The sequence below is a fragment of the Pygocentrus nattereri genome, chromosome 6 (assembly GCF_015220715.1).
Source record: "Pygocentrus nattereri isolate fPygNat1 chromosome 6, fPygNat1.pri, whole genome shotgun sequence".
Lineage (NCBI taxonomy): Eukaryota > Metazoa > Chordata > Actinopteri > Characiformes > Serrasalmidae > Pygocentrus > Pygocentrus nattereri.
Genome location: NC_051216.1, coordinates 32436902 through 32461204, shown reverse-complemented (window position 1 = coordinate 32461204; position 24303 = coordinate 32436902). Strand labels below are relative to the sequence as shown.

Below are 24303 nucleotides of genomic sequence, written 5' to 3'. Positions count from 1 at the left end.
TCTTTGCCATGAGGTCTCATGTTGAATATCCAGTGGCCAGTATGAGCGAATTGTACCCAAAACACCAAATTTAACAGCCCTGCTCCTCATTCACACCTGGAATTCACTTGTGTTGCCAGCTATTTAGACATTGATGGTTGTGTGTGGAGTTCTTTTCAGAGGACAGTAAATATATACTGCCATACAAGCTGTACACTGACTATTTGTATCCAAGTTTCACTTCTATAGTGTTGTCCCATGAAAAGATAAAATAAAATGTTTGCAGAAATGTGAGGGGTGAACTCACTTTTGTGAGATACTGTATAATTTTGTGGTATTGCTATTAATTTTGATTCATTGCTAGTGTTTCATCTTGATTTATTGAATACCACCATTTCATTTTTGCACTGCTCTAGAGCAGCTACTGTGTGTAGAACTGAAGATCATGATGTTTTGTCTTTCACTAAGAGTTAAATAGATGTCATCTCGAAACCACACATTCTTTCACTTGACTCTGAACTAGGGCTGAATAAATTGGGGGAAAATATCTAAAGAAAATTTTTTTTGTGACTGTTATCTGCTATTTCTGGCTTGAGGCTTGAATGTTGAACACAGTGTGTGAAACATTCAATTAAGTTTGGTTGTGTTTTGTACAGCACATAGGTGTTTGGTTGCTTCTGATTGGTCTAACTCCTCTACAGGCAGTTCACAAGCTGCTTATTAAGTTAAAATTCTATAGTTGAAATTTGTTAAGACAACATTGATTATATAATGAAAAAGGCAGCTCTTGTGATTTGAAATTTGCACTCTTTAAATTTTTCAGGTCTTTTCAGCATATTTTTGTGGTCATCATTATTTGATTTATTTTTTTGTTAACACTGGCACCTTCAGTAAAGCCATATTTTAAAAAATACCCTGCCATTGTGGCAGACTACAGAGAAATGCTTAGAGTTCTAGAAAGTTGTCCCTAGCCGTCAGGTTATGTATTGCTCTAGTGACATTAATGTTACATGGTTTGCGAGCTCTAACAAAATCTTTCAGTGCAGTTCTGCTCTTCATTTTGCACAGGTAGAAAAAATATTTGTGAATGTGTGAATTTTTTTGCTGGTCTGGTGGTTTGTTAAATGGGAAGAAAATGCAAAAAGTCGTCGATTATATTTTGCACCCTATTGCTTAGCCTCAATATGTTGTTGCCACAATCTAGTATACTCGCTTAAAACCAGACGTGCAAGCTTTAAAGGAGTAATTGACTGCAGACATGCCTGATTTCTGTGTTTTCTGTAATTAATTGAGCAAAACAAACACAACAGCCTTTCTATGATCTCTTGTTTATTAGAAAAATAGGTGCTCCTTATCAGCGTGCTGAAGATAATGTTTCAGTTTCTCATTCATGACATCCATCCTACATTTAGAGCATCCTGTTTTCACTCAGTAACACGTCAGACAGGCCCAGTGACTAATTGAATATTTCACCAGGCCTTCCACAGTACGCACAGTACATTATACTGTAGATAATCTTATGCTTTCTTTTTAGAAAGTCTGAGATGCTGTACTGAGTAAAATTTAATGGTGGAACATTTGAGAGGGAAAGAAAAGCTCTCACAATGATCACTTTTCAGAGAGGCTCTGCACTAATGTAGCAGCCTTGGTTCATGAAGCTTGCTGTTCTATAAAATGGTTTGGAGCACTAGAAATGAAGAGAACAAGCACATATAAGCTTCTGCAGGTTGAGTTAATGAATTATTGATCGATGGTTCGGTTGACAACTACATCGTGCTTAGCGATATTTCACAATGCCATTGTTCATTTTCTTGCCTTAGACCAGACTACAGATTTAGGCACTGCACACTGTGGCAGTGCTATTACATTTAGTGTTCTCTATTTAATGGCATCCATCATAATGTTAAAAATTTACAGCAGCTGTGTCTATGGAGCTTTGCTTAGGAGTAATACACTCACTGGCCACTTTATTAGGTACAGTAATAAAGTAAAAGGTTGGACCCCCTTTTTTTGATAGTAAAAGGCTGGACCCCCTTTTATCTTCAGAACTGCCTTAATTCTTCATGACAAACTTTCAACAAGGTGTTGGAAACATTCCTCTGAGATTTTGGTTGGTTAATTGAGTTACTGTTGCCTTTCTATCATCTCGAACCAGTCTGCCCATTCTCCTCTGACCTCTCACATCTACAAGGCATTTTCGTCCACACAACTGCTGCTCACTGGATATTTTCTCTTTTTTGGCCCATTCTCTATAAACCCTAGAGATGGTTGTGTGTGAAAATCCCAGTAGATCAGCAGTTTCTGAAATTCTCAGACCAGCCCGTCTGGCACCAACAACCACGCCACGTTCAAAGTCACTTAAATCACCTTTCTTCTCCATTCTGATGCTCGGTTTGCACTTCAGCAAGTTGTCTTGACCACCTCTACATGTCTAAATGCATTGAGTTGCGGCCATGTGATTGGCTGATTAGCTATTTGTGTTAACAAGCAATTGAACAGTACCTAATACCTAATAATGTACCTAATAAAGTTGCCGGTGAGTGTATGTCAGAGTGAGATGGTGATTGCAGCAAGTTTCTGTTTCTCTGTTTTTAAATAGGTTAACACTATATCCTGGAATGACACAGGGGAATATATCTTATCAGGATCTGATGACACCAATTTGGTTATTACAAACCCCTACAACAGAAAGGTAAGTTTAGGTTGTAATGTTGTATAATGCATGTGTGATAACTGATATAGACACAGTTTGACCTTACTCTTGAATTGAATTCTGTATTCATGCACCAAGTACAATGCCGTGACCAGTCAGAGATGACCTTTCCTTTTTTTGATTTTCAGTCAAAAAGGCAAATTAAAGTTTTTCATTTTCATTGGTAAAAACCATTTAACCAAAAATTACATATGCCTCAACAACTAAATATAAAATCAAGTTTGTCAGTTTTTAGTGTGTCCACTTTTTTCTTTCAGTGTTTTAAAGAAATCTGTACAGAATTTTTGCGCATCTCCAAAGCAAGAATCAACCGAAAAAAGCCACAAACCAAAATGCATTCAGTGATGTTGAGGTCTGGACTTTGGGCTGGTCAGTTGCAGTCCAACAGCTTCATTGTTTATCTGTTACTTTTTATCAGTAACTTCTTAACAGCTGCACATCCTTTCAGACTCATAGCTGGATTGTCTTCACACACTGAAAGGATGGCTAGAGATGTTTGTGAATTTTTTGTCAGATCTGAAGCAAGAATGGAACTTAACTTTCTCCTATCTTTTAAACATGACTGCTTTAAGTACTGTTTACCTGTTGGTGACAGGTTTGGTGGACTACCGAGTCTTGGACGACTGTTAGGAGTTGTTATACCTTTTGAAAATGTTTTAATGCTGGTTTTGGAAACTCCTTATTTTCCTCTGATTTTACCCTTCCTTATGCCATGGATTATCTTATATCTTTTTGAATGGAAATTAAATAAATTAAGGGTGCTCTCTGACTTTTGCACAGATTTTATATGCTGAAATATATTTATACCACACTTAAGGGGGTTTTACACGCTCTGCTAACACCTCTTAATCATAGTAAAATCACTGTAATGCACAGCCTCTTGTGGCTTATTGCTTATGGCACTATTTTCTTTGTTGCATGATCAGCAAAAATAATATACATATTTGAATTTCACTTAATCATGGAAACGGAATACGTCCAGTTTAAAGAGGAAAAATCAATTGCAACATCACTTTATTAATTTCATTAACTAAAATATATTACCTTAAATGACCATTGGAGCACTTTATGACTTTTAAAGTGATACAGAAGATTACAGCACATACTGCCTGAAAGGGCACCTTGAATGTATTAATGTACTCGCTCACAAAGGATCAATAGAACAGAATGACACAAGCAAAAGACATGCTTTGAGTGATCTTAGTTTTAATATGGCTGATGTCAAATATCTCACTACCATTTTTCCATTAGGTTAAAACAACTATTCGTTCAGGTCACCGAGCCAACATCTTCAGCGCAAAATTCATGCCCCACACCAACGATCAGCAGATTGTGTCCTGCTCAGGCGATGGCATCATATACTACACCCACACAGAGAAAAGCCCAGACATCAACAGGCAGTGCCAGTTCACCTGCCACTATGGAACTGCTTATGAGGTAGATGGTGCAAGTAATATTGTTCTCAAATTTTATTTTCAAAGAGCTGTAGTGATGTAATAATCGCAGAGGAAAAATGAAAGCAAGAGGAGATGCCTAGATAAAAAGTTTAGACGTTATAACCTATGACATTATGCTATGATAGTCAGTATTGTCTTTAAGATGCATCACGTCAGCATTTAATAGCTCAGCATGTCTGATGTGTCTCTTTGTGCAGATAATGACCGTTCCAAATGACCCCTACACCTTCTTGTCCTGTGGTGAGGATGGCACAGTTAGGTGGTTTGATCTACGCATGAAGACCAGCTGTACAAAAGAGGACTGTAAAGATGTAAGATTATGACTATGTGCTTTAATTCCCTCATTTTATGCTAAAAGCAATGCTGAACCATGACTATAATAGCAGGTCCTTAGTGAGTTTTATAGTAGTATGAACTGAAAACCGTTCCTGAGCTGATAGTGGTGAAATTTTTACACGTCATAGATTGATCACAGACATTTTAATCTTATAAAAGACATCAACAAATATTTTATATTTTATGTAGCAATTTTACAGTAGACTCCTTTAGTGAAGAGCCTACTATAAAATTGCCGCCACTATTTTCCGTTTCTAACAACTGACTAAAACCTGCTTAGACTACTGCTCTGTCCTAGAATGTCTACGGTGGCCTTTTTTCTCCCAGACGAACATTAAAATGCGACTGGTTGATTGTGCTGTTGGTTCCTAGTTAGGATGGTTATTAGACACTAAATAGGCCCATATCATGGAAAATCTAAATGTACTTGCTGTTTTGGAAAGAGTTTGACATAGTGGGTAAACATTGTTAAATTCAGTCCACATATGGAAACTTGCTTTGAGTTTTCTGTTTTTGTGATGTCGCGAAAAATAACATATTTACGTTTATCTGCCTATTCACCCTACCATGGTTTAACCCCGCCCACTGAAATTATGAAGAGTACCTCAGTAGGGCGTTTTCACACACAGAGGAGGGGTCAAGTTCCAGGGGAGATTATGTGTAAACTTATTTCCGTTTTCCATGCCGCTCTGCTGTGAATATGGCTGCATTTAGTTATTAATCATCTTTAGCTGAACGATGTGGTCAGAATTGTGGAAGAGCTATGGAGCACCAAACGTACAAAACTTGATAAGGGATATAAATTCTTTTTTGAGCAGTTTATTTTTTATTATGAAGGTAAATCGATAGTTGCTTCCCAGTGTTGTAGTTAGCTCGCTAATGTTACTTAATGTCAGACAGGCTGAGTCAGGTTAGGTAGGTTTAGCATTCCTCAGATTTAAAGATCTTCAAGTATGTGTCTGTTTAAGAAGTAAATAAACAGTGTCTAACATGAATTATTGTGTTAAATAATATCCTTCTCAGTGTCCAATGCCACAGATAGGGAGATCCGTGTAAGGGCTTGGATCTCCCTGTCGAGAAAAGCAAGGAACTACGCAGACTAGAGGTCCAAAAACCAAAGAAGTTCGAAGGAGTTTAACAAGTTAATTGTTACAACATTGCAGTTCATGAACCCATTTTAATTTATGCAATTAGATTTACTGTTTTATAATACTCTGGACTATTTTTTGAATGAGACACAATACATGGTAGCCAATCAAGAAAGAGTTAATTAAAATATCAGTCTTAAAGCACAGTAACAAAAGGAACCTATTTAATCCTAAAGGAAACAAGAGAGGTTGAAAAATGGTCATGTAAAAACGAATTATGAATAATATATAAAACCACACCAGCATCATAAGTGGAAAGAAACTAAAGAAAAAAATTAGAATATGTGCTTTTTAAGCCCAGCTACTGAAGTCCTGACCAGTGGGAGAGACTGTTTCTACCTAAATACCACAGAGAAAAAAATCTCATATGACAGTTTTCCATTGGGGGTTTTTTATATAACATTTTTTACCTCATTAAGACATTTTATGTGGGTTGTTACCACATATTGGAGCTTAGCACTACAAACAAGCAAACGTGCCTCAAGCCTGCCTGATTATGTCTAACTTTCTTCTTCATAATGAAATAGTTCTTGGGGAGAAAACATGTTTAGGCTTTTCTTTCTCTCTCTTTTAGCACCATGTCTGGCTAGCAGCATGTCTGGGCACTTTTGAGTTTCTGCAATATCTCCCTGTGGCGGTTCTCTCAAATGTCTCTGAAAAGTTGAGTTGAGCTCATGCCTCAGAGGGAGGCTGTTTTTCTGATCTAAGATCAGCTCCTCTCACATAAGCCTTATCTTTGTCAGCCTGAGTGGTGAGGAACAGCCATGCCTGAACTTCTCTTGTGGGGTGCTGTGCCAGATGCTGTTATGTGGCTGTCTTCCACGCTCACTTAGCTTTGAGAATGAGCTGATGACCCGTGTCTGCAAAGAAATGCACTCACTCTGTTGATATGAATTATTAGTTAGACTGATGCACCATTTTTTTCACTCATTGTGTTAGGGTACGTCCAAGAAAGACATGTGCACAGATGGACCCCAAGGGGGCTGAAGCTCCTGTTCTTTCCCCCAATTGCTCTCTTGGTCGGCAAACCTTCAAGATCTGTTTGTGATCTGAGGCTTGGTCTTGCCTTGGGAATAGATTTTGTAGGTCACCTCGAGTTCCATGAGCTTCAGTGCTCTTGAGCGCCCTCTCTCTGATGCAGTACTGGAGCTTTTATATATTTCCCCTACATCTCTTTAATACAGCATCACATTGTATAATATGGTTATTTTGAACAACAGCCAAATATATCTACAGTATGGGGCAATGACAACTTGCTAAACTAAGTTTTTGTTATTGTGAAGAACAGGGATTGTTTCAGGCATTTACACTCTTAAATAGAGCTGCCACTCCAATGCTTATATCTGTTAGGTATCATAGTTGGTGCCTCTTACACTGACTGGAGTTCATATTGGGGTTCAGAATACCCGACTGGGCATTTTTGGCTCCCTTGCGAAAACTCAACACTATGATTGGTTTCTTCAGAAACATGATTACATTGTCTGCAATATGTTGTAAATTACATTTAGTGTAATTAACATTCATCTTGCCTTTTCTTTGAACCACCCCAAAATGTCTGCATGTGCCTGAACAAAGAGATTCGTTTCCTTTTATACAATAGTTAGGTGTGGCCATGCAAGCTGATTGGTTGAGAAGCGTTATAACCGTGCTGTTATTTCACCATAATAGCACTGTATGACTCTGCTGAGACACCATTGCTAAGCAACACCTTTGACAGCTGTAGGAGACGGTCAAGCCATTTGAATGTTTTAACTTTTTACTTTGCACACAAACAGAAAATGGATGCTTTTAAGATCACATTTGACCGACAGCCAATTTGACCAGATTCTGAAGATGAGACTACACCAGACTGTCAGTTGGTCTGTGTAAGAAGCTGGAGAATGAACTTCCCGCTGTGCAGCGAGTGGAGCTTGTTACTGTGACGTAGCAACAAGCTGCTTGTTAAGGAACTATAATTTGGCGGAATCACTAACATTGAAACATATTAAATGCCACGTTCACATCCCAATTTGTTACTTTCTTTATTTAACTAATAAGTTGTATAAAAGCAATAGAACCCTTAAGGTTGTGTGTTATCACAAATAACAGCACAGCTGTGATGTTACTTCACGATAACACACTCCCTCTCATGTTATATTGCTTAAATATACTTTGCATTCACAGTGTAATTAAGCATTTTACATTGATCTGTTTTTTAAGCTTATCTCCGTCCCCCTCTCTCTCCTAAATCAGGACATTTTGATTAACTGTCGGAGAGCTGCTACCTCGATATCCATCTCTCCTCTGGTGCCCTATTACCTTGCTGTGGGATGCTCTGACAGTTCCGTTAGAATATACGACAGACGAATGCTTGGCACAAGAGCTACAGGTAAGAACACTTTGTGATCTTCAAACTACATTTATCTCATTTCATTGACTATCTGACATTAATCTTTTTGATACCTGGCCCATTAAAGTCAACATCAGTTACTTTAATCTCTGCTCCCAAGTTCTAGTTGCCACAGTAAAGACAGTACCAAAGTTACTCAAGCATTTAATAACTATGTGGATGAGATATCGCTGTAATTGTGAATCACAATATTGTTCATATTTGTGAAAGCTTCCAAGATAAATTGGTTGCAGGAAAGAAGCTAAGTAAGTCTCATTTAGCTCTTGAATGAATTGCTTCCTTTGTCATGTTTTGAAGAATAGCTGCTGTGAGAGGTCAGTGTGCTCTCAGTAGTTACCTAAAAATGATTCTGCCCCTTAATGTTCTATCTTTATGATTGAAAACACACTCTCTAGCTACCTTTGTTTGTTTTTTGGAATAATGCTATAGAAGAACCAGGTTTAATTGCTTAAACAGCCTTTCGGTAGATGATTCTTTCAAGATGCAATTATATGGGAACACTATTTGAAGGCTACATAGGGACTTCATAATACATACTTAAAAATAGATTAACATATTTATAAAGCAAAACTGGGGCATTTATAAACAAGATGGCTTAGTAAATGGAACTGTATTGTATTGTATTGTATTGACAAAAAGTTTTCTCAATTATTTTTGGCCTGGATGTATGGATATAGGTTCTATACTGTTTTCCCTTTACATTGCATGCAGTAGAAGTGGGTAATATGATGATATTTTATTGCTATCATGGCAGTATGCTTCTCTGAGCATATGAAGGATATTGTCAGTACTCAGAACACTGATCAAGTGCTTGTTTTGTGGACAGAGCTGCTTTTAAATGTGGCCTTACTAATGTATTATGACACACTCATTTATAAAAAATAAGTCACACTTTAATTCAAGGCTACCTACATATTGAATTCAATACATACATAAACATTGAATAATATGTTTATAAAACTTGAATATTTATGAACACCTCATGCCTTTAATTGCATGATGACACAAGATGTTTTATGAAGTATTAAAGGGGAATTCCAATGACCTTTCAAAATTTCTGCATATTATTAAAATGTAAACATCAGTGGTTTATGTGAAATTGTGGAGAAACTTTTTGGCTTAGATTTCTGTGATACAGTGATGGTGACATCAGGGGTCATGGTGTCTACAACACAAATATAGCCATTTTATTTACTTTCCAAAATGACCAGTGAACCTATGTGTGTCTTCTTAGTTCCTTTATATAGTGTAATTATGGCAAAATAGTGGAAAATCTGGAAAAAAAGGATTTCAAAAAATGACATTTTACACCAAACTTTATTTTTAAAATATTGTAAAACAATGACTCAGGTGTTGGGCAGCGTTTTTATAATCAATTTATGTTAGCCTTATGTGAGGGAACTTTTAGAGGCATTAAAATCTTCTGTTGTCTGGTTCCTATCAACACCACTGTGAACAATTCTATTTCTATAGAATGTCACATTTCACATTAAACCACTTTTGAATGACTTTGCTTAAATTTTTAACATGCTTTTTTGAAAAATTTGGAAAAATCAGCGTAATTGCTCTTTAAACTGCATTGAGGGATGATTGTTCCATTTAAAAGAGCACCATTTGACAAATTACACCTTAAATAAATGTACCTTCCTCTTTCTCATATGCCTATGCATAGGTAATTACATGGGGAGAGGGACAACAGGCATGTGCGTACGATTCGTCCCTGCCCACTTATCCAACAAGTCGTGTCGTGTGACATCATTGTGCTACAGTGGAGATGGACAGGAGGTTCTGGTCAGCTACTCCTCTGACTACATCTACCTGTTTGACCCCAAAGACGACCAGGCCAGAGAGCTGAAAGGCCCGTCTGAAGAAAGGAGAGAGGAGGTGAGGAGCGCGAGTTCATTTGAGAGTTCAAACAGCTGATGTTGTAAGCTTTTGTTTACACTCAGCATTAGCATACAATCACAGTGATTCAGTCACAGTGATTCAATCATTGCCCAGTGAAGACACTAGGTGTTAGCGTTACTCTTTTCAGTGTAGATTTTATATCTGGATATTGATTGAATGTCATATAACATATAAGTTTTTAGATCAGACAAGTGTGGTGCCAGTGCCTGAACAGGTGATGTTTTGTTTGCTGTTGTCCTTCACAGAAGATGTGGTTTTCCACATAAACAAGCCTCCCTCTAAAGCTGCACTTAGATTATACAACATTACACAGTGAGTGTCAGACTACCTTGAGATCAGGACAGATAGATCTGAACACAATCTGTGAACACAGTCTCAAACTTGGTTGTGCTATATCCATGTACGGGGAAATGTTCTTATAAAGGACATATTTTATGCTGATTATAAACATTGCCATAGCAGTTCATTAAGACAATTTCTTGCAAAAGGAATGTATTTCCACACAGAGGCTATCATAGAGAAACCCATCTTGCAGGGATGAAGCGAATGGGAGCAGTCTTGAGTGGCTGGGCTAAAGGAATAAATGCATTGCCATAATGCCAAGTGTATTAGCAGAGGGCTACAGTGAGTCAGCTCCATGCTGGTCTACAGGGACAAACCTGGGATATAACGCTGAAGTCTTTTGATGTTCATTCTGGGCCAAGCGTGTCATGCAAGCAGAGTTTTTCTGTTATTTCTCTGTTTTCTTTTTACATTCTCTTTATACTGTTTATGTAAACAAGTGCAGATATAAAATCCAGAAGGAATGGCTTAGCACTTGCCGTTGATACGGAGCAAACCTCTAGAGCAGAGAGACGCATAATGGAAAAGTCAATGGAATGAGAGAAGCAGAGACATTTTATTGAGAATGAAATGTAAGAGCAAATGGCTAAAAGGGATGGATGTGCAAATCTCTACTCGAGACAAAGGCTTTTCTGAAATCAGACAAGGATATGATAGAAATACTTTTAGGTGCACTCATGTCAAATTTTTAAATTATTTAAGTGTGTTTCTATGTATATTTTTCCTAACTTGGGAATAATGCCATACCATGCACTTTTTTACCTTTGTAGAGAGGCCAGGTGCTTAAACCCCCTCAACAAAAGATTTATCTTATTGATTTGAAAAGAAATTCTCACAATCATACCTTACTGGAAAAAATGGAAAAGAATGTAAGATGTCCCCAAACTTAACAGGCAGTCTTAGAGCTTTAAATTGATGTGAACCCAAATACAGACAGAGAACTCTCTGTCTAAGCCTAACCCAGTAAAACCCACAGGACCAAGTTTTGAATCTGAATCCGACCCAGGTCCAGAAAAAATCTGTCCAAACTCGAAGTGGTCCACAGCAGAAAGATTTGAGCTTGAAACTGATCCAAACTGGTCCCTCATCCAAAGTGCCGAATAAAACCTTACAGGATCTCGCTGGTTAAATTACCATAGCGAAATCAACAACTTTCATTAGATCACAAATAAACTAATAAATAATACATACATACATACATACATACATAATTATGTTAAACAATATAACAAAACAATCATTGGTCCAAAATGAAATATACATTCTGCTTTAACAAATGTATTCATCAAGCATTGTTTTCAACATCATTCAGGCGTCCCAGATTATGCTGTTTGTGCTCTGTGTGGTGCTGATATAGTGAGATATTAGCCTTCATGTTCTTTAAGCATTACATTTAGCATAAAAAATCTATTTGGCCATACAAATTAAATGTAAACATCCTCTTGGCTGCTCTAAACTCCATGTAAATTCCATGTTTTTTTTTCCTGCACGTCCATTTTCTCTAAAGCTGGGAGAAACCTGAATGCTCGTCTGTTTTGGTTCATCATGGGCATCGTCTCCCCAAATATGTGTCAAGCTGTAGGCTGTTTACCTCTGTGGTCTGACTCTGATTATAAGACCTTGCAGGCCCTCCTTCAGGCTGCTTGGGTTTGAGTGAGGGCCATAGAGAAGCTGCTGGTGTTTGCGGGTCTTAAAGTAAAATGTGCTGGGTCACTGATCCAGGCCCCCTCTGCTGCTCTGTGTGTTGAGCAGTGTCTGGATCCCCCACACTCACATTCCTTTCCAAATAGAGTTGAGACGCAGGTTATGTTCCACTGCTGCGACCGAAATAGACTGATAACACACAATAGCAGCCAGATAGAAATCTTCACAACTCTTTCTGTCTCTTCCCTTTTCTGCCCTTGTGGATCAGTAGCACATATGGAAAATATGGAGGAATGGGAATTATAAAGTCGCTTCTAGGAAATCCCTTTATTTGAGTCTTTTAGTCAGTGCAGCACATTTGCTCTATGCTCCACTCAGCTTCTGTGTTATTATTTGGTGATAAGCTGTGACCTGAGAGCAGTCACAGCACTTGAAGGAGTAATCAGCTCCTGGCTGTACCTTCCTGGAGAATAGTTCTGTGTGTTATCAGTTTAGCACTAAAGCTGTGCTTACTAGGGTTCGTCGACTGATGTGTTTTTCTGGGCCAGTGCCAGTTATCAGTAGTCAAGGAGACCAGTAATCAATGAGACTGATGATAATTTGCCATATGTTAGAAGTTTGTGTGAAAACAGTCAACATGAAACATTTGATCATTATAGAAATGGAGCTTCTAGACAGCGTCAATTTAGCAATACTGAGTATATCTAATAATACTTTAAAATAGAAATGAAAAATATGTAATTAAATATATGGTGATTGTGAAGTCCCATAATTCAGTTTTCATCAAAGCCTATCTAATGTTTCTCTCATTATCATTAGTCCAGTTATGTCCAAAGACTTTAAAAAGTACAAAGAGATAATTTTCGCTCTGTAGCCAAATATATTTTTGATTTTATTGACCACTTTTGATCTTGTTTTTTAAAGATTTTTTTAAATTTAAATTTAGGACACAAAGGATTAATCATTATTTTTGTAGAGGGTTTTAAAAAAAAAAAAAAAAAAAAAAAAAAAAAAAAAAAAAAAAAGATTTTCTCCCCAATTTAGTCTTTTCCAATTCCACCCGCTACTTAGGACTCCCCCAATCACATGATACTACCAACGGTAGGAGGGTCAAGGCTAGCACAGGCTTCCTCCGAGACCTGTGAAACCAACCACTACTTCTTTTCGACAGCCGAACGCGCTCGGAAGAAAGCGCCAGCCGCCAGATCTGTTACGTCAGCTAACAGAAGCCTGCACTGACTAGTATTGTGTTGAATGATGGGGGAGAGGGGGGCCATCCTACCTACCCAGAGAGAGCGAGGCCAGTTGTAATCTCTTGGACTCCAGGCTGCGGACGGCTGTAGCATCACCAGGGATTGAACTCACGATCTCCTGATGATGGGGCCAACGCTTAGACGGTTGCGCCACTCAGGAGCCCATGTTGTCTTTTTTTCATGAAGACCAGTTCATTAAGTCTTCACACCATATCTGTGATTTTAATATTTTAATATTTATGTAGTTATATGCATATTTGCAGGCTTACATTCCGATTGCCGAATGTGATCAAACTAGGGAAGAAAAGTTGGTTGAGTCTGCACTGTTGTCTCCCATGAACAGTAACCTTGCTCACCAAATACATGGTTCGCTAAGTGAGTCAGCGAAGTTATGTTGCAGAGTTCTACTTTTTGCCAAATGGCAGGGATGTTCAACTTCAACATGCCTTTATTGTTCCATTCCACAGTGTATTTTTTTAAAACATGCTTTGCTCATTACTCACATCTCTAGCAAAAGTGAAGGTGCCAGTTTTAATTGGTTTCAAATGATGTGTGGTCCATGTTTCATTCAATTTGTAGTGTGGTTGGTGGGACGCTGAGACAGGTTACTGAAACTTTGGTTGTATTTGACAGTCATGCTTATTTCAGGGCTGTGGGTGGGACATTGAGCCAGACTAGGCTCTGTTCATTCATTTTTTTATCTGTAAGAAAACACTTTCAGATCCTATTATTGGCCTGCTTTCCTGCATTAATGAGCTTAAGCTGCCAGAACATTGCATAGTGAACAACATAAGACAAGAGGCCAATGGCTGTGCTATATGCACTAAAAGAGTTTGAGTCCTAGGAGTAAAGTGTGTTGTCTGAAAGATGATCAGTGAGTATGTGTGTGTGACTCTTGGGAGGGACACTGTCGCACTTGCATGTAGGATCCAAAGTAAGTGATACATTGAAGTATCTTCTAAATCCACGATGGTGCAGTCTATGCACTCTTCATGACATTGATAATCTGAAGCATTTTGCTCCCCCCTAGACATTTTCTTTAATTGACTTCAGTTTGTTTATTACAATGTCATTTGTGACACGCTCAGGGCTGTTTAGAGGGAGCAGTTGAGGCGAACGTGAAAACAGTGTGGTACGTAGGCTGTGGTGAGGCATTTTTAAGAAGCCTTGAACAACTTTGAGTGATTGACAGTGATTAACAGTGATTGATTTGTGCTCCCCCAGCTAAGGCAGCCACCGGTCAAGCGATTGCGTCTGAGAGGAGACTGGTCAGACACGGGACCCCGTGCCCGCCCGGAGAGCGAAAGAGAACGCGATGGTAAGATGAGATGTTACCACCCCCCACCCCCACCCCCACCCTCACTGCCCACACATTCAACGCACTCATCCGAAGGGCAGAACACACAAACAAATACATAAATAAACACTAAATCCCTAGTCTATATACAGACAAAAACACAACAATCTGTGGACGAGTTTCACCTTAACTAACTCGAGGTAACTCCAGGTTTAGGCTGAAAAACGTAGCCAGTATTTACATATACAGTGATGTTCATAAATATTTTGATGTCAGCAAGGTTATTGTCTGCCACGGCATATTGGAGTTGAGATCAGAGTGCATACTTTGAGGATATTTACCAAATTGTGTGAATGAGAGAGGAATTGCAATCATTTTCATACATAGCCCCCCACCCAAAAAGGGTTTGACCAAACTAACATAATCATATATGTAGTTGTTATTTTTAATACTGGGTTGCAATTCATTTGCAGTCAATGGCTGCATAATTCTGGAACTGATATCATCAGCTGACCTTAGTTCCTGCTTGTTTTTGCCGCTTTTTACTTTCTTTTTATTTTCTGTTTTTTTTCTCTTCAGTAAGTGAAATGCATACTTACTGTATTTGGATTAAGATCAAGTGATTGACTTGGCCAATGTAGAGCATTCCATTTCTTTAGTTTAAAAAAAAAAAAAATCTTGTGTTGATTTGTCATTATCTGTCTACACTGTAAATCGCCATCCAGTGAGTTTTGAAGCGTTTGACTGAATCTGAGGTGCATTTATCAGCATTCACATCCTCAATAAATAAAAGGGAAACAGTTCCACTGACAGCCACACCTCGTGACAGATGATGGTCTGCTTTGAATCTTGAGCAGTTCCTAACTTCTCTATACTCTACTTTTCCTATTATTTTGACAACTTGATTGTTGTCTAACCTGTCCATAAGATGATGTTCCAGAACCGTACAGGGCTTCTTTAGATGTTTTGAGGTTTACCAGTGATTTGCATCTTGTGGTGAACCATCTGCATTGACTCATTGTTCTCTTGATTGACTTTGACACAGATATGCCTACCTTCTGGAGGGTGTTCTTGAAAACCGAGGACTTGTATGTTGTTGTAATTCCTACCCCATTAACCCAAATTGATGAAAATAGTCTCAAATTAAAGCTGAAATTCTGCGGCTCATGTTTATTATTTCATTTAATCTCCAAGATGCTGTGATAGATCAAATGACAATAACTTTGCTGACATGCAAAAATATATGGACTTGATTTTAGCCTAAATTAATTGCAATATAAATCCAATATCCAATCAGAAATGTTGTTGAGATTTAATAAAAGATAAATAAAATCATATAAACCTAACAATGTTGATGTTAACTGTGTTTGATGTTTTTGATATGAACTGTTCATCAACATCTATTTAACCTGATGTTTGTCTGCCACTTAATTAAAATTTACTTTGAGAATGCTTTGATAACTCTTTGCTTGCCATCAAATTCCCTTCCATAGCAAACTCTGGCATGCAAATCCACAATCCTGCCCCTGACACTTCTCTCTTCCTCATTGCTAATCTGCTCCATATCCCTCTTAATGAGTATATTGCCATGAGTGTTGAAGCACCTTTAATCTCTCTTGGTAGTTCATTTAGAATATCAATAAGGCCTTATCCTTCTAGAGGAAGGTGGTTAGTTTCTCTGTGAGAGTCAGGGCTTCTGATGCAGAGTGGGATAAGAGAGCCCTTGTCTGTGTTCCAGCCTCTGGTAGAACTTTCTCCAAAATGAGAGCACGGCACTGAGGGGCTTTACTTTGGGTGACTCTGACATCTTGAGCTTCTGCAGTGTGGTACTGAGATATCTTTTCCTCTTCAATGCAGGAGAACAGAGCCCTAATGTGTCTCTGATGCAGAGGATGTCGGACATGTTGTCGCGTTGGTTTGAGGAGGCCAGCGAGGCCCAGAGCAGCAGAACTCGTCCGCAGACTCGGCCCAGAGGTAACAAACATGCTGACAATTATTTCTAGTCATGAAATGACATGTTCTGGAAGATGCTGACTGGTAAACAGTCAGTTTTTAAAATTTTTTATTTCAGCTTGAGATTTCAGTTGGGCTATACAAAGAAAACCTCATGAAATAGAATGCCTATTAAACTGAGCACTTTATCTGCATTTTTCAATACCTGTGAATGTTGAGTTGAGAGACTCTTCTTGAATGACATTGTAAGGTACATTGTATTGTTGCATTCTTACTACCTAACTAGCTGTAAAAACTGTCGATAAACTTTTTGGTCATATTCCTCAGCACCACCATTCTTTTTATACAAAGCAAAGTGGCTTTATGGAAGAGTAAGAGTTAAAAACAGTGTAATGTCTATTCCCCTAAAGGTACTGCAGATCAGCCTGGGGAGTCAGCCGCAGCCTCAGAGAGCACATCTCAGGAGCCCGCAGGAGCCGAAGGTCCTATGGATGTAGAGCCTGACATCCCTGATGCTTCTACCGTACCTGCCTCAAATGCAGCCTCAGCCTCAGCCTCAGCTTCAGCAGAGCCCCTTCCTAAATCCGTATCATCATCCTCCTCCTCCTCAGGTTCCTCCTCCACTGTGACAGCCCCACCTTCTTCCAGCTCTACCTCTATGGAGAGCACAGCTTCTTCCTCTTCTCTCCTCTCCTCTCCAGACTCAGAGCAGAAGAGCCAGACTGAGGTCACACCCACTGGCTCGGCCACGCCCACACCCTCTACAGAGCCTGTCTTGTCTGGTAAGAATGCCATGATTTGCAGTATATTGATGGTGCATGTCACTTTATGATGTAGAGTGTACATGGTGAAGTATGTTGAGGACACACCAAAGGTTACACTCTCCAGTATACAAATACAGGTGATCGCATAAACATGACACAAGCATGGTGTCTTTTGAACACCAACTTTGTACCATGTGCATAATTCTGCAGAAACATTACATCCTTGATTTACCCTTCCATTATGAGCTTTTGAGTTCCCACATTCTTCTAAGCCTTGAACTGTCTGCAGGAACTTGATTCTTAAATTTTAAATCTATAATTGCTTCTTCCCCACTTTCTGGTTTTAATTTATTTAGTTATTATTATTCGTTGTACATAATCATATCAAAAGCAAAGTCTGATGTTTTAGACTTCTCTTTAATAACCTCACTTTAATGTGGGCCAAATCCTGGTAATAGAGCAGATTTGCATTGATGCAGGATCACATTGCCATATCACATTTCTATTTTTCATAATTTTGCATCAGTACTTTGAACCTTTCCATCTATGTTTATATTTGTCTATATTCATATTCATTGGTGCAGTATAACATGAACAAAGCACATGATGCTTGTAGATGGCAGGAACCATGAACTGTGAGTAAATATTATTAGATTTCTTCTGTATCAGAGGTCACTAGTCTTATCCACAAACAGTTAGTGTGGCTGCAGGATTTTAACTCAGTCAAGCAGACACACACCTAATTCCACCTGTATAATCTGTGGAGCTCTGTCTGTAGCTGCACCAGCCCTTTTCTTTAGTCCTGTTCTGTAGCCTCTAGTGATGTGCATAGGTAATCGAGTAATCAGTTAAGCGTTAGAGGTGCCAGAATTCAAATACTGAAATCACTTTTTGAGTATTTATGTTTCATTGCTGGAAGGTGGAGAATGTATACAAACAAACCCTTTGGTGAAATCCTAATTTTGTGTCTTTAAGAACTGTAAATCATGAGGGTTTTTCATATTAGTGAGTATGTTATGTTATACTTTGCTACTCTGACAGGTGAGAAGCTTAACTTAAACATGTCACCAAGAACGCATTGTTAATGACATGACTGAGACAGATATAGCACGTTTTTTGTCACTAAACAGGTTACGTTGATGTTGGACCCAGAAACAGTTTAAATATATGTCTCTGACAAACTATCTTATTGGCACAATGTCCGCTGAAGAGAAAAAACCTGTAGAAGATGACAAGTTTTCATCAGCGTCCAGTGATGTACTGGTTTGCTGTAGTTTTGGTTTAGCCTCTGTTATGTGACACAAAAACCTACCGATTATTTTTTAATAATGGCACACATTTTGATATTTATTTCTGATATGATATATATATATATGCACAAATTTTGTGCAGCACCTACACTGGAGATCAAAATCACAGAACAATTCAAGAACACTTGATTTTTTCAGAAATAATGCAATCATCATTGGTCAACATTTGAAGGATTTTTTGTTAGGGGTATACCATGCCAATAGAACAGCGTTTAACAAAATAACCAAAGTACTTCAACAAAAAAATCTTTATTTTGCAAAAAACACGATCAAAGTTAGAGAACAGCAATGACTGTAGCACAGAGAAAGATTACAATTAAATTTTCTGAAGGTTACATCAGTCACCAGTCAGTAGGAGGTGTACAGGCCTTTGCTTTGAATGACTTCAGCACATCTGTGGCCACAGGACATCACTAGTCTCTCACACTGCTCTGGTGTGATTTTTGGTCCACTCTTCTTGCAGTTTCTACCACAGTTCAGTGACTGTAGTGGGTTTCTTGGCCATAACTTTGTCACCAAGGATTTTCCAGAGGTTTTCTATTGGGTTTAGATCAGGACTGTGAGCTGCCCATTTCATTGTTTCAATGTTTTCAATTTCAAGGAACTGCTTTACCTGTTTTGCTGTGTGACAGGGGGCATTGTCATGCATGAAAAATGCTGGCTGATTGAGTGACAAACGCAAGGAAGGAACCACGTGTTGTTGAAGGTTCTGATACACACTTGCATTCACTTTGCCGTGTAGCTGTATGAGAGGCCCAACTCCTGCTGCTGAAAACATTCCCCAAACCATGACATTTCCTCCTCCACCTTTCACTGACTTCTTTACACACTTCGGGTTCAGTCTTTCCCCAGTTTTTCGACAAACATAATGTTTCCCATCAGACCCAAATAAATTAAACTTGCTTTCATCACTAAATTGAACTCTGGACCATGTTTCCTCTGTCCACACAACATGCTCCACAGCAAAGGTTAATCTAGCCTTTTGATTCTTTCTGCTAATGAGAGGTTTGGTCACTGCAGAGTGGGCTGTCAGTCCAAATGCTCTTAAATGTCGAGACACTGTATGACGAGATAGATCCTTACCCTGTTCAGTGCTGAACTGGCGAGCAATTCCAGCTGCAGTGTTGAACCGATTGCCCATGGAGATTCTCTGCATTATCCTGTCCTCTCTCGCATTTGTCTTTCGTGGACGACCAGCCTTCTTGGGAGACTTGAATGAGTTTGTGGTGTTGGAAAGATGCAGTATTCTGGAAATTACAGACTTGGAACGACCAACTTCTCTTGCTATGGCTGATAGGGTCACCCCTTTGACCTTCATCTTGACAACCTGCTGACGGAGGGTTTCAGTCACTTTGGAACGGCTTTCCATCTTGCAAAGTCAGTGAAAACTGGAAAGTTGGGCTGCCAGTTAAATAGGGTTTCTCAGATAATTAAGGAAATTAGCACCAGGTGCCATATTAACACCACCAACTTGCAGGTGTCTGAAAGTGTTCTCTAATTTTGATCAGTGTTCTTTTTCAAATACCTCATTTAAGTTTTTTATACTGTGCCTTACAATGTATGCAACTCATGAACTATGTTTGAAATACTGCTGTTTAACTCCTGTTAGGATAATTCACATAGGATTACATAGTGACCTTGACATTTAGGAAATTGTGTGTTGTTCTCTAATTTTGATCTCCAGTGTATGCGGTCATGTAAAAAGGTAACCACGCTACATTAATTTCAGCCAAAATCCATTTGTTTTCATTTTTCCTTCTGTGCAGTTATTAGTTAACTGGATATCTGTTCATGAGTTCCTGAAGATACTCAAAATATCAAAATTTGTAGAGATGCTGCAAATTTTTTCAGACTGTTTTTTTTTACTTGCTAATACCGATTCTGGTACCATACTAAGTAACCTACTTAGATTTAAGTAGCTGTAAATGTAATGCAGTGTTTATTTAAAATTTGCTAGATTTTAATGATCTAATTTTCAACAAAGTGCATTAGCTAACTAGGCTGACATGTGTTACCTTGGATTGAGTAGCACTGCAGTGGAGAACAGGTTTTGTTCCACATGGAACAGGTTTTGTTCCACATCAGAACTGTGCTTCTGTAAAGCTGTAAATAAAGTATGTTTAATAGTTTTGATCCTCATTGTCTGTTTCAACAACAGTCTTTGTAGCACAGTGACAGCAGGAGTCATATTCAAGGCTAATTTGATGAGCTCATGTGTACTTTTACATGTTGTTCATATCTTTTGTTTGGCTGTTTAAGCTGTAGTTGAATATGCTCTAAAGCCAACGCACAGTTTGTGATTTTTTTTTTTTTTTTTTTTTTAAATCTTGTTCTGTGGTGAACGCTCTACATAAGAGTAGACCATTGTGTACGGACAAAGCCTTTATTTATATGCTCACACAGCACAAAATACACCCTGTCCGATTGACATGCTGTCTTGAGCAAACACGCTGAGAAACTGGGTTACCTCACTGTGTGCTGAAACTTAAAGCAGCTGGTGATGTACACAGTTGGACGATATGATCGCTCTATGGGCTATTTCTCAAAGACAGTATAAAAAATTGTGATTACACCGTATAATAGAGTAAAGTCGGTATATATGGACTTCAGTTCCACCAATGTCAGCTTTTTCACCTACGTTTTGTAAGCCTCTGTGTCTCTGTTAGTTTTGGGCAAGTGGCTGTGATAGTGTGAGTTTAAATGAGCTAAAATGACACAGTGTTGGTGGGAATTTGCCAAGGCAGAATGATTAAAGTGACCAACAACATTGTGTTCAACTGCCACGGCATCAGCAACACTTTGCTGTGTGTGCACATCCTTGTCCTTGTTCACAGCTTAAGTCGTTTGTTAACACAGCAGTGTACACAGGACTTATGTCACAAATCAAGTGTTATTGGATGTTAATATTGGTGCATTTTTATAAGTACGAATGAATAAGCATGTTATTGGGCTTATACTTTACCAGTATCTTTATCAATGTATCCCTAAAAGCCTTTAAGTCCTGGTTTCTGTTTGCTGCACATTCACCATGGCTAATACTATTAGTGCAGAATTCATGTTGAATGCTAAGTGTCATGATCCAGTTGCTATGTCATGATTCATCGTGATGTATTGAATAATAACACTTATCCAGCTGAGTATTTTGACAATACCCAGCTCATAATAGAATGTGTATTTCTGATAATTAGTGAAATGGGTATTGAGCAGGATGAGGAGAAGATGAAGAAGCTTTTTAATTACAACCCCAATTCCAATGAAGTTGGGACGTTGTGTAAAAACAGAATATGATGATTTGCACATCCTTTTCAACCTTTATTCAATTGAATACACCACAAAGACAATATATTTAATGTTCAAATGGATAAACTTTATTGTTTTTTCCAAACATTCACTCATTTTGAATTCGATGTCTGCAACACGATCCAAAGAAGTTGGGACAGGGGCAACAAAAGACTGGGAAAGTTGAAGAATGCTCAAAAAACACCTGTTTGGAACATTCCATAGGTGAACAGGTTAATCGGAAACATGTCATGATCAGGGATAAAGGGAGCGTCCCTGAAAGGCTCAGTCGTTCACAAGCAAGGATGGGGCGAGGTTCACCACTTTGTGAACAACTGTGTGAGCAAATAGTCCAACAGTTTAAGAACAGCGTTTCTCAATGTGCAATTACAAGGAATTTAGGGATTTCATCATCTACAGTCCATAATATCATCAAAAGATTCAGAGAATCTGGAGAAATATCTGCAAGTAAGCGGCAGGGCAGAAAACCAACATTGAATGCCCGTGACCTTCGATCCCTCAGGCAGCACTGCATTAAAAACAGGCATCATTCTGTAACGGATATTACCACATGGGCTCAGGAACACTTCAGAAAACCACTGTCAGTGAACACAGTTCGTCGCTCCATCTACAAGTGCAAGTTAAAACTCTGCCATGCAAAGTCGATATATGAAAGCCATATATCAACACCACCCAGACACGCCGCCGGCTTCTCTGCGCCCGAGCTCATCTGAGATGGACTGACGCAAAGTGGAAAAGTGTCCTGTGGTCTGACGAGTCCACATTTCAAATTGTTTTTGGAAATCATGGACTTTGTGTCCTCCAGGCCAAAGAGGAAAAGGACTGTCCGGATTGTTATGAGTGCAAAGTTCAAAAGCCAGCATCTCCTGATGGTCTGGGGGTGTGTTAGTGCCCATGGCATGGGTAACTGACACATCTGTGAAGGCACCATTAATGCTGAAAAGTACATACAGGGTTTGGAGCAACATATGCTGCCATCTAAGCAACGTCTTTTTCAGGGACATCCCAGCTTATTTTAAGCCAAGCCACGTTCTGCACGTGTTACAACAGCGTGGCTTCATAGTAAAAGAGTGCGGGTACTAGACTGGCCTGCCTGCAGTCCTGACCTGTCTCCCATTGAAAATGTGTGGCGCATTATGAAGCGCAAAATACAACAACGGAGACCCCGGACTGTTGAGCAACTGAAGTTGTACATCAAGCAAGAATGGAAAGAATTCCACCTACAAAGCTTCAACAATTAGTGTCCTCAGTTCCCAAACGCTTACTGAGTGTTATTAAAAGGAAAGGTGATGTAACACAGTGGTAAACATGCCCCTGTCCAAAATTCTTTGGAATGTGTTACAGGCATCAAATTTAAAATGAGTAAATATTTGCAAAAAACAATAAAGTTTATCTGTTTAAACATTAAATATCTTGTCTTTGTAGTGTATTCAATTGAATATAGGTTGAAAAGGATTTGCAAATCATTGTATTCTGTTTTACACAATGTCCCAACTTCATTGGAATTGGGGTTGTATATTGTTTTTGGAGTGTATTGTATTATTATATTGTTTTCTCTGTTGCATGGCATTATCACTGGAATGTGTGACAGTATCTATAATTATGTACATGCTGTTATCTGTTCTTGTGTATGTTGAAGAGATTTAGCCAATCAGGGATGCAAAGAAAGTGCATGATTGGGTAATTGTTTTGTGCAATTTGTATGACATCTTCAAGGTGGCGGTGTCTCTATCTTTATTTTTTTATTGATTTCATTTAAGTTTTAAATTTTTTTTTTGTTGCATTTTATTGGTCACCATATCCTCTTGTGTATGTTTTTGCTTTTGTTTTCTATCCATCCAATTCTTTCCCACCCTTCATATGCCCTCTTCTTTCTCTCTCTGCTCTCCTGTCAGAATATGGCCCCCATAGGCTACCGGTAAGTTTAGTGTGTAGGCGTTTACAGAGGCTGCTCCTCTTGGCCGACCCCCCTGGGCAGGGTCAGCGGTCGGCCTCTCGAACCTCCAGAGCCTCAGGGGCCTCCAGCTCAGAAAGCCCAGCCCAGGGGCCTGCTGCAGACACCAGCCCCCCAGCAGGTTACCCTTCACAATCACTATCAACCACGAGCCCTGCCCTGCTCCAGCCTCTCTCCATCTAACTTGGGCTGTCACTATTGATTATATTAGTAATCTAGAAGTTATTTTGATAATGAGTTTCAGAGATCAGTTAATTTTGTTTTACATTAACCCAACGATAAAAAAATGTGCAGGGCCTTTCAAACTTTTCAAAATACTTTGTTTTGAAAAAGATTTAAAAAATCTTGAACACATGGTAGCCATCTATGCTATTATATAGAAATGTCAAATGCAGTAAACACAGTTTTAAAAAGCAGTGCTTTCAGGAAACATCACAACACATAGGAGCATGCCTGTAATACAATTCATAGTTGAACAAGCATCTTGCAGCCAAATCAGAATGAAAAAGAAAATCAGATATAGATGCATTTCTTGCAATTTGTAAGTGGGTGTACA

General features: G+C 38.7%; 1 protein-coding gene across 5 annotated transcripts in view; it reads left to right on the top strand.

Annotated features, from left to right (window-relative positions):
• The window catches only part of dcaf6 (ddb1 and cul4 associated factor 6), a 50945-nt gene that overhangs the window by 9493 nt on the left and 17149 nt on the right, over window positions 1–24303 (top strand). For 4 of the 5 annotated variants that reach the window (XM_017695222.2, XM_017695225.2, XM_017695223.2 and 1 more), the window contains exons 3-11: window positions 2579–2671; window positions 3944–4129; window positions 4347–4460; window positions 7866–8001; window positions 9695–9906; window positions 14394–14487; window positions 16324–16440; window positions 16830–17201; window positions 23689–23868. In XM_017695222.2, coding sequence (XP_017550711.1) covers window positions 2579–2671; window positions 3944–4129; window positions 4347–4460; window positions 7866–8001; window positions 9695–9906; window positions 14394–14487; window positions 16324–16440; window positions 16830–17201; window positions 23689–23868 — 1504 coding nt within the window. The remainder of the gene's footprint in view (window positions 1–2578; window positions 2672–3943; window positions 4130–4346; window positions 4461–7865; window positions 8002–9694; window positions 9907–14393; window positions 14488–16323; window positions 16441–16829; window positions 17202–23688; window positions 23869–24303) is intronic. The other variant, XM_017695226.2, reaches the window with a different exon arrangement.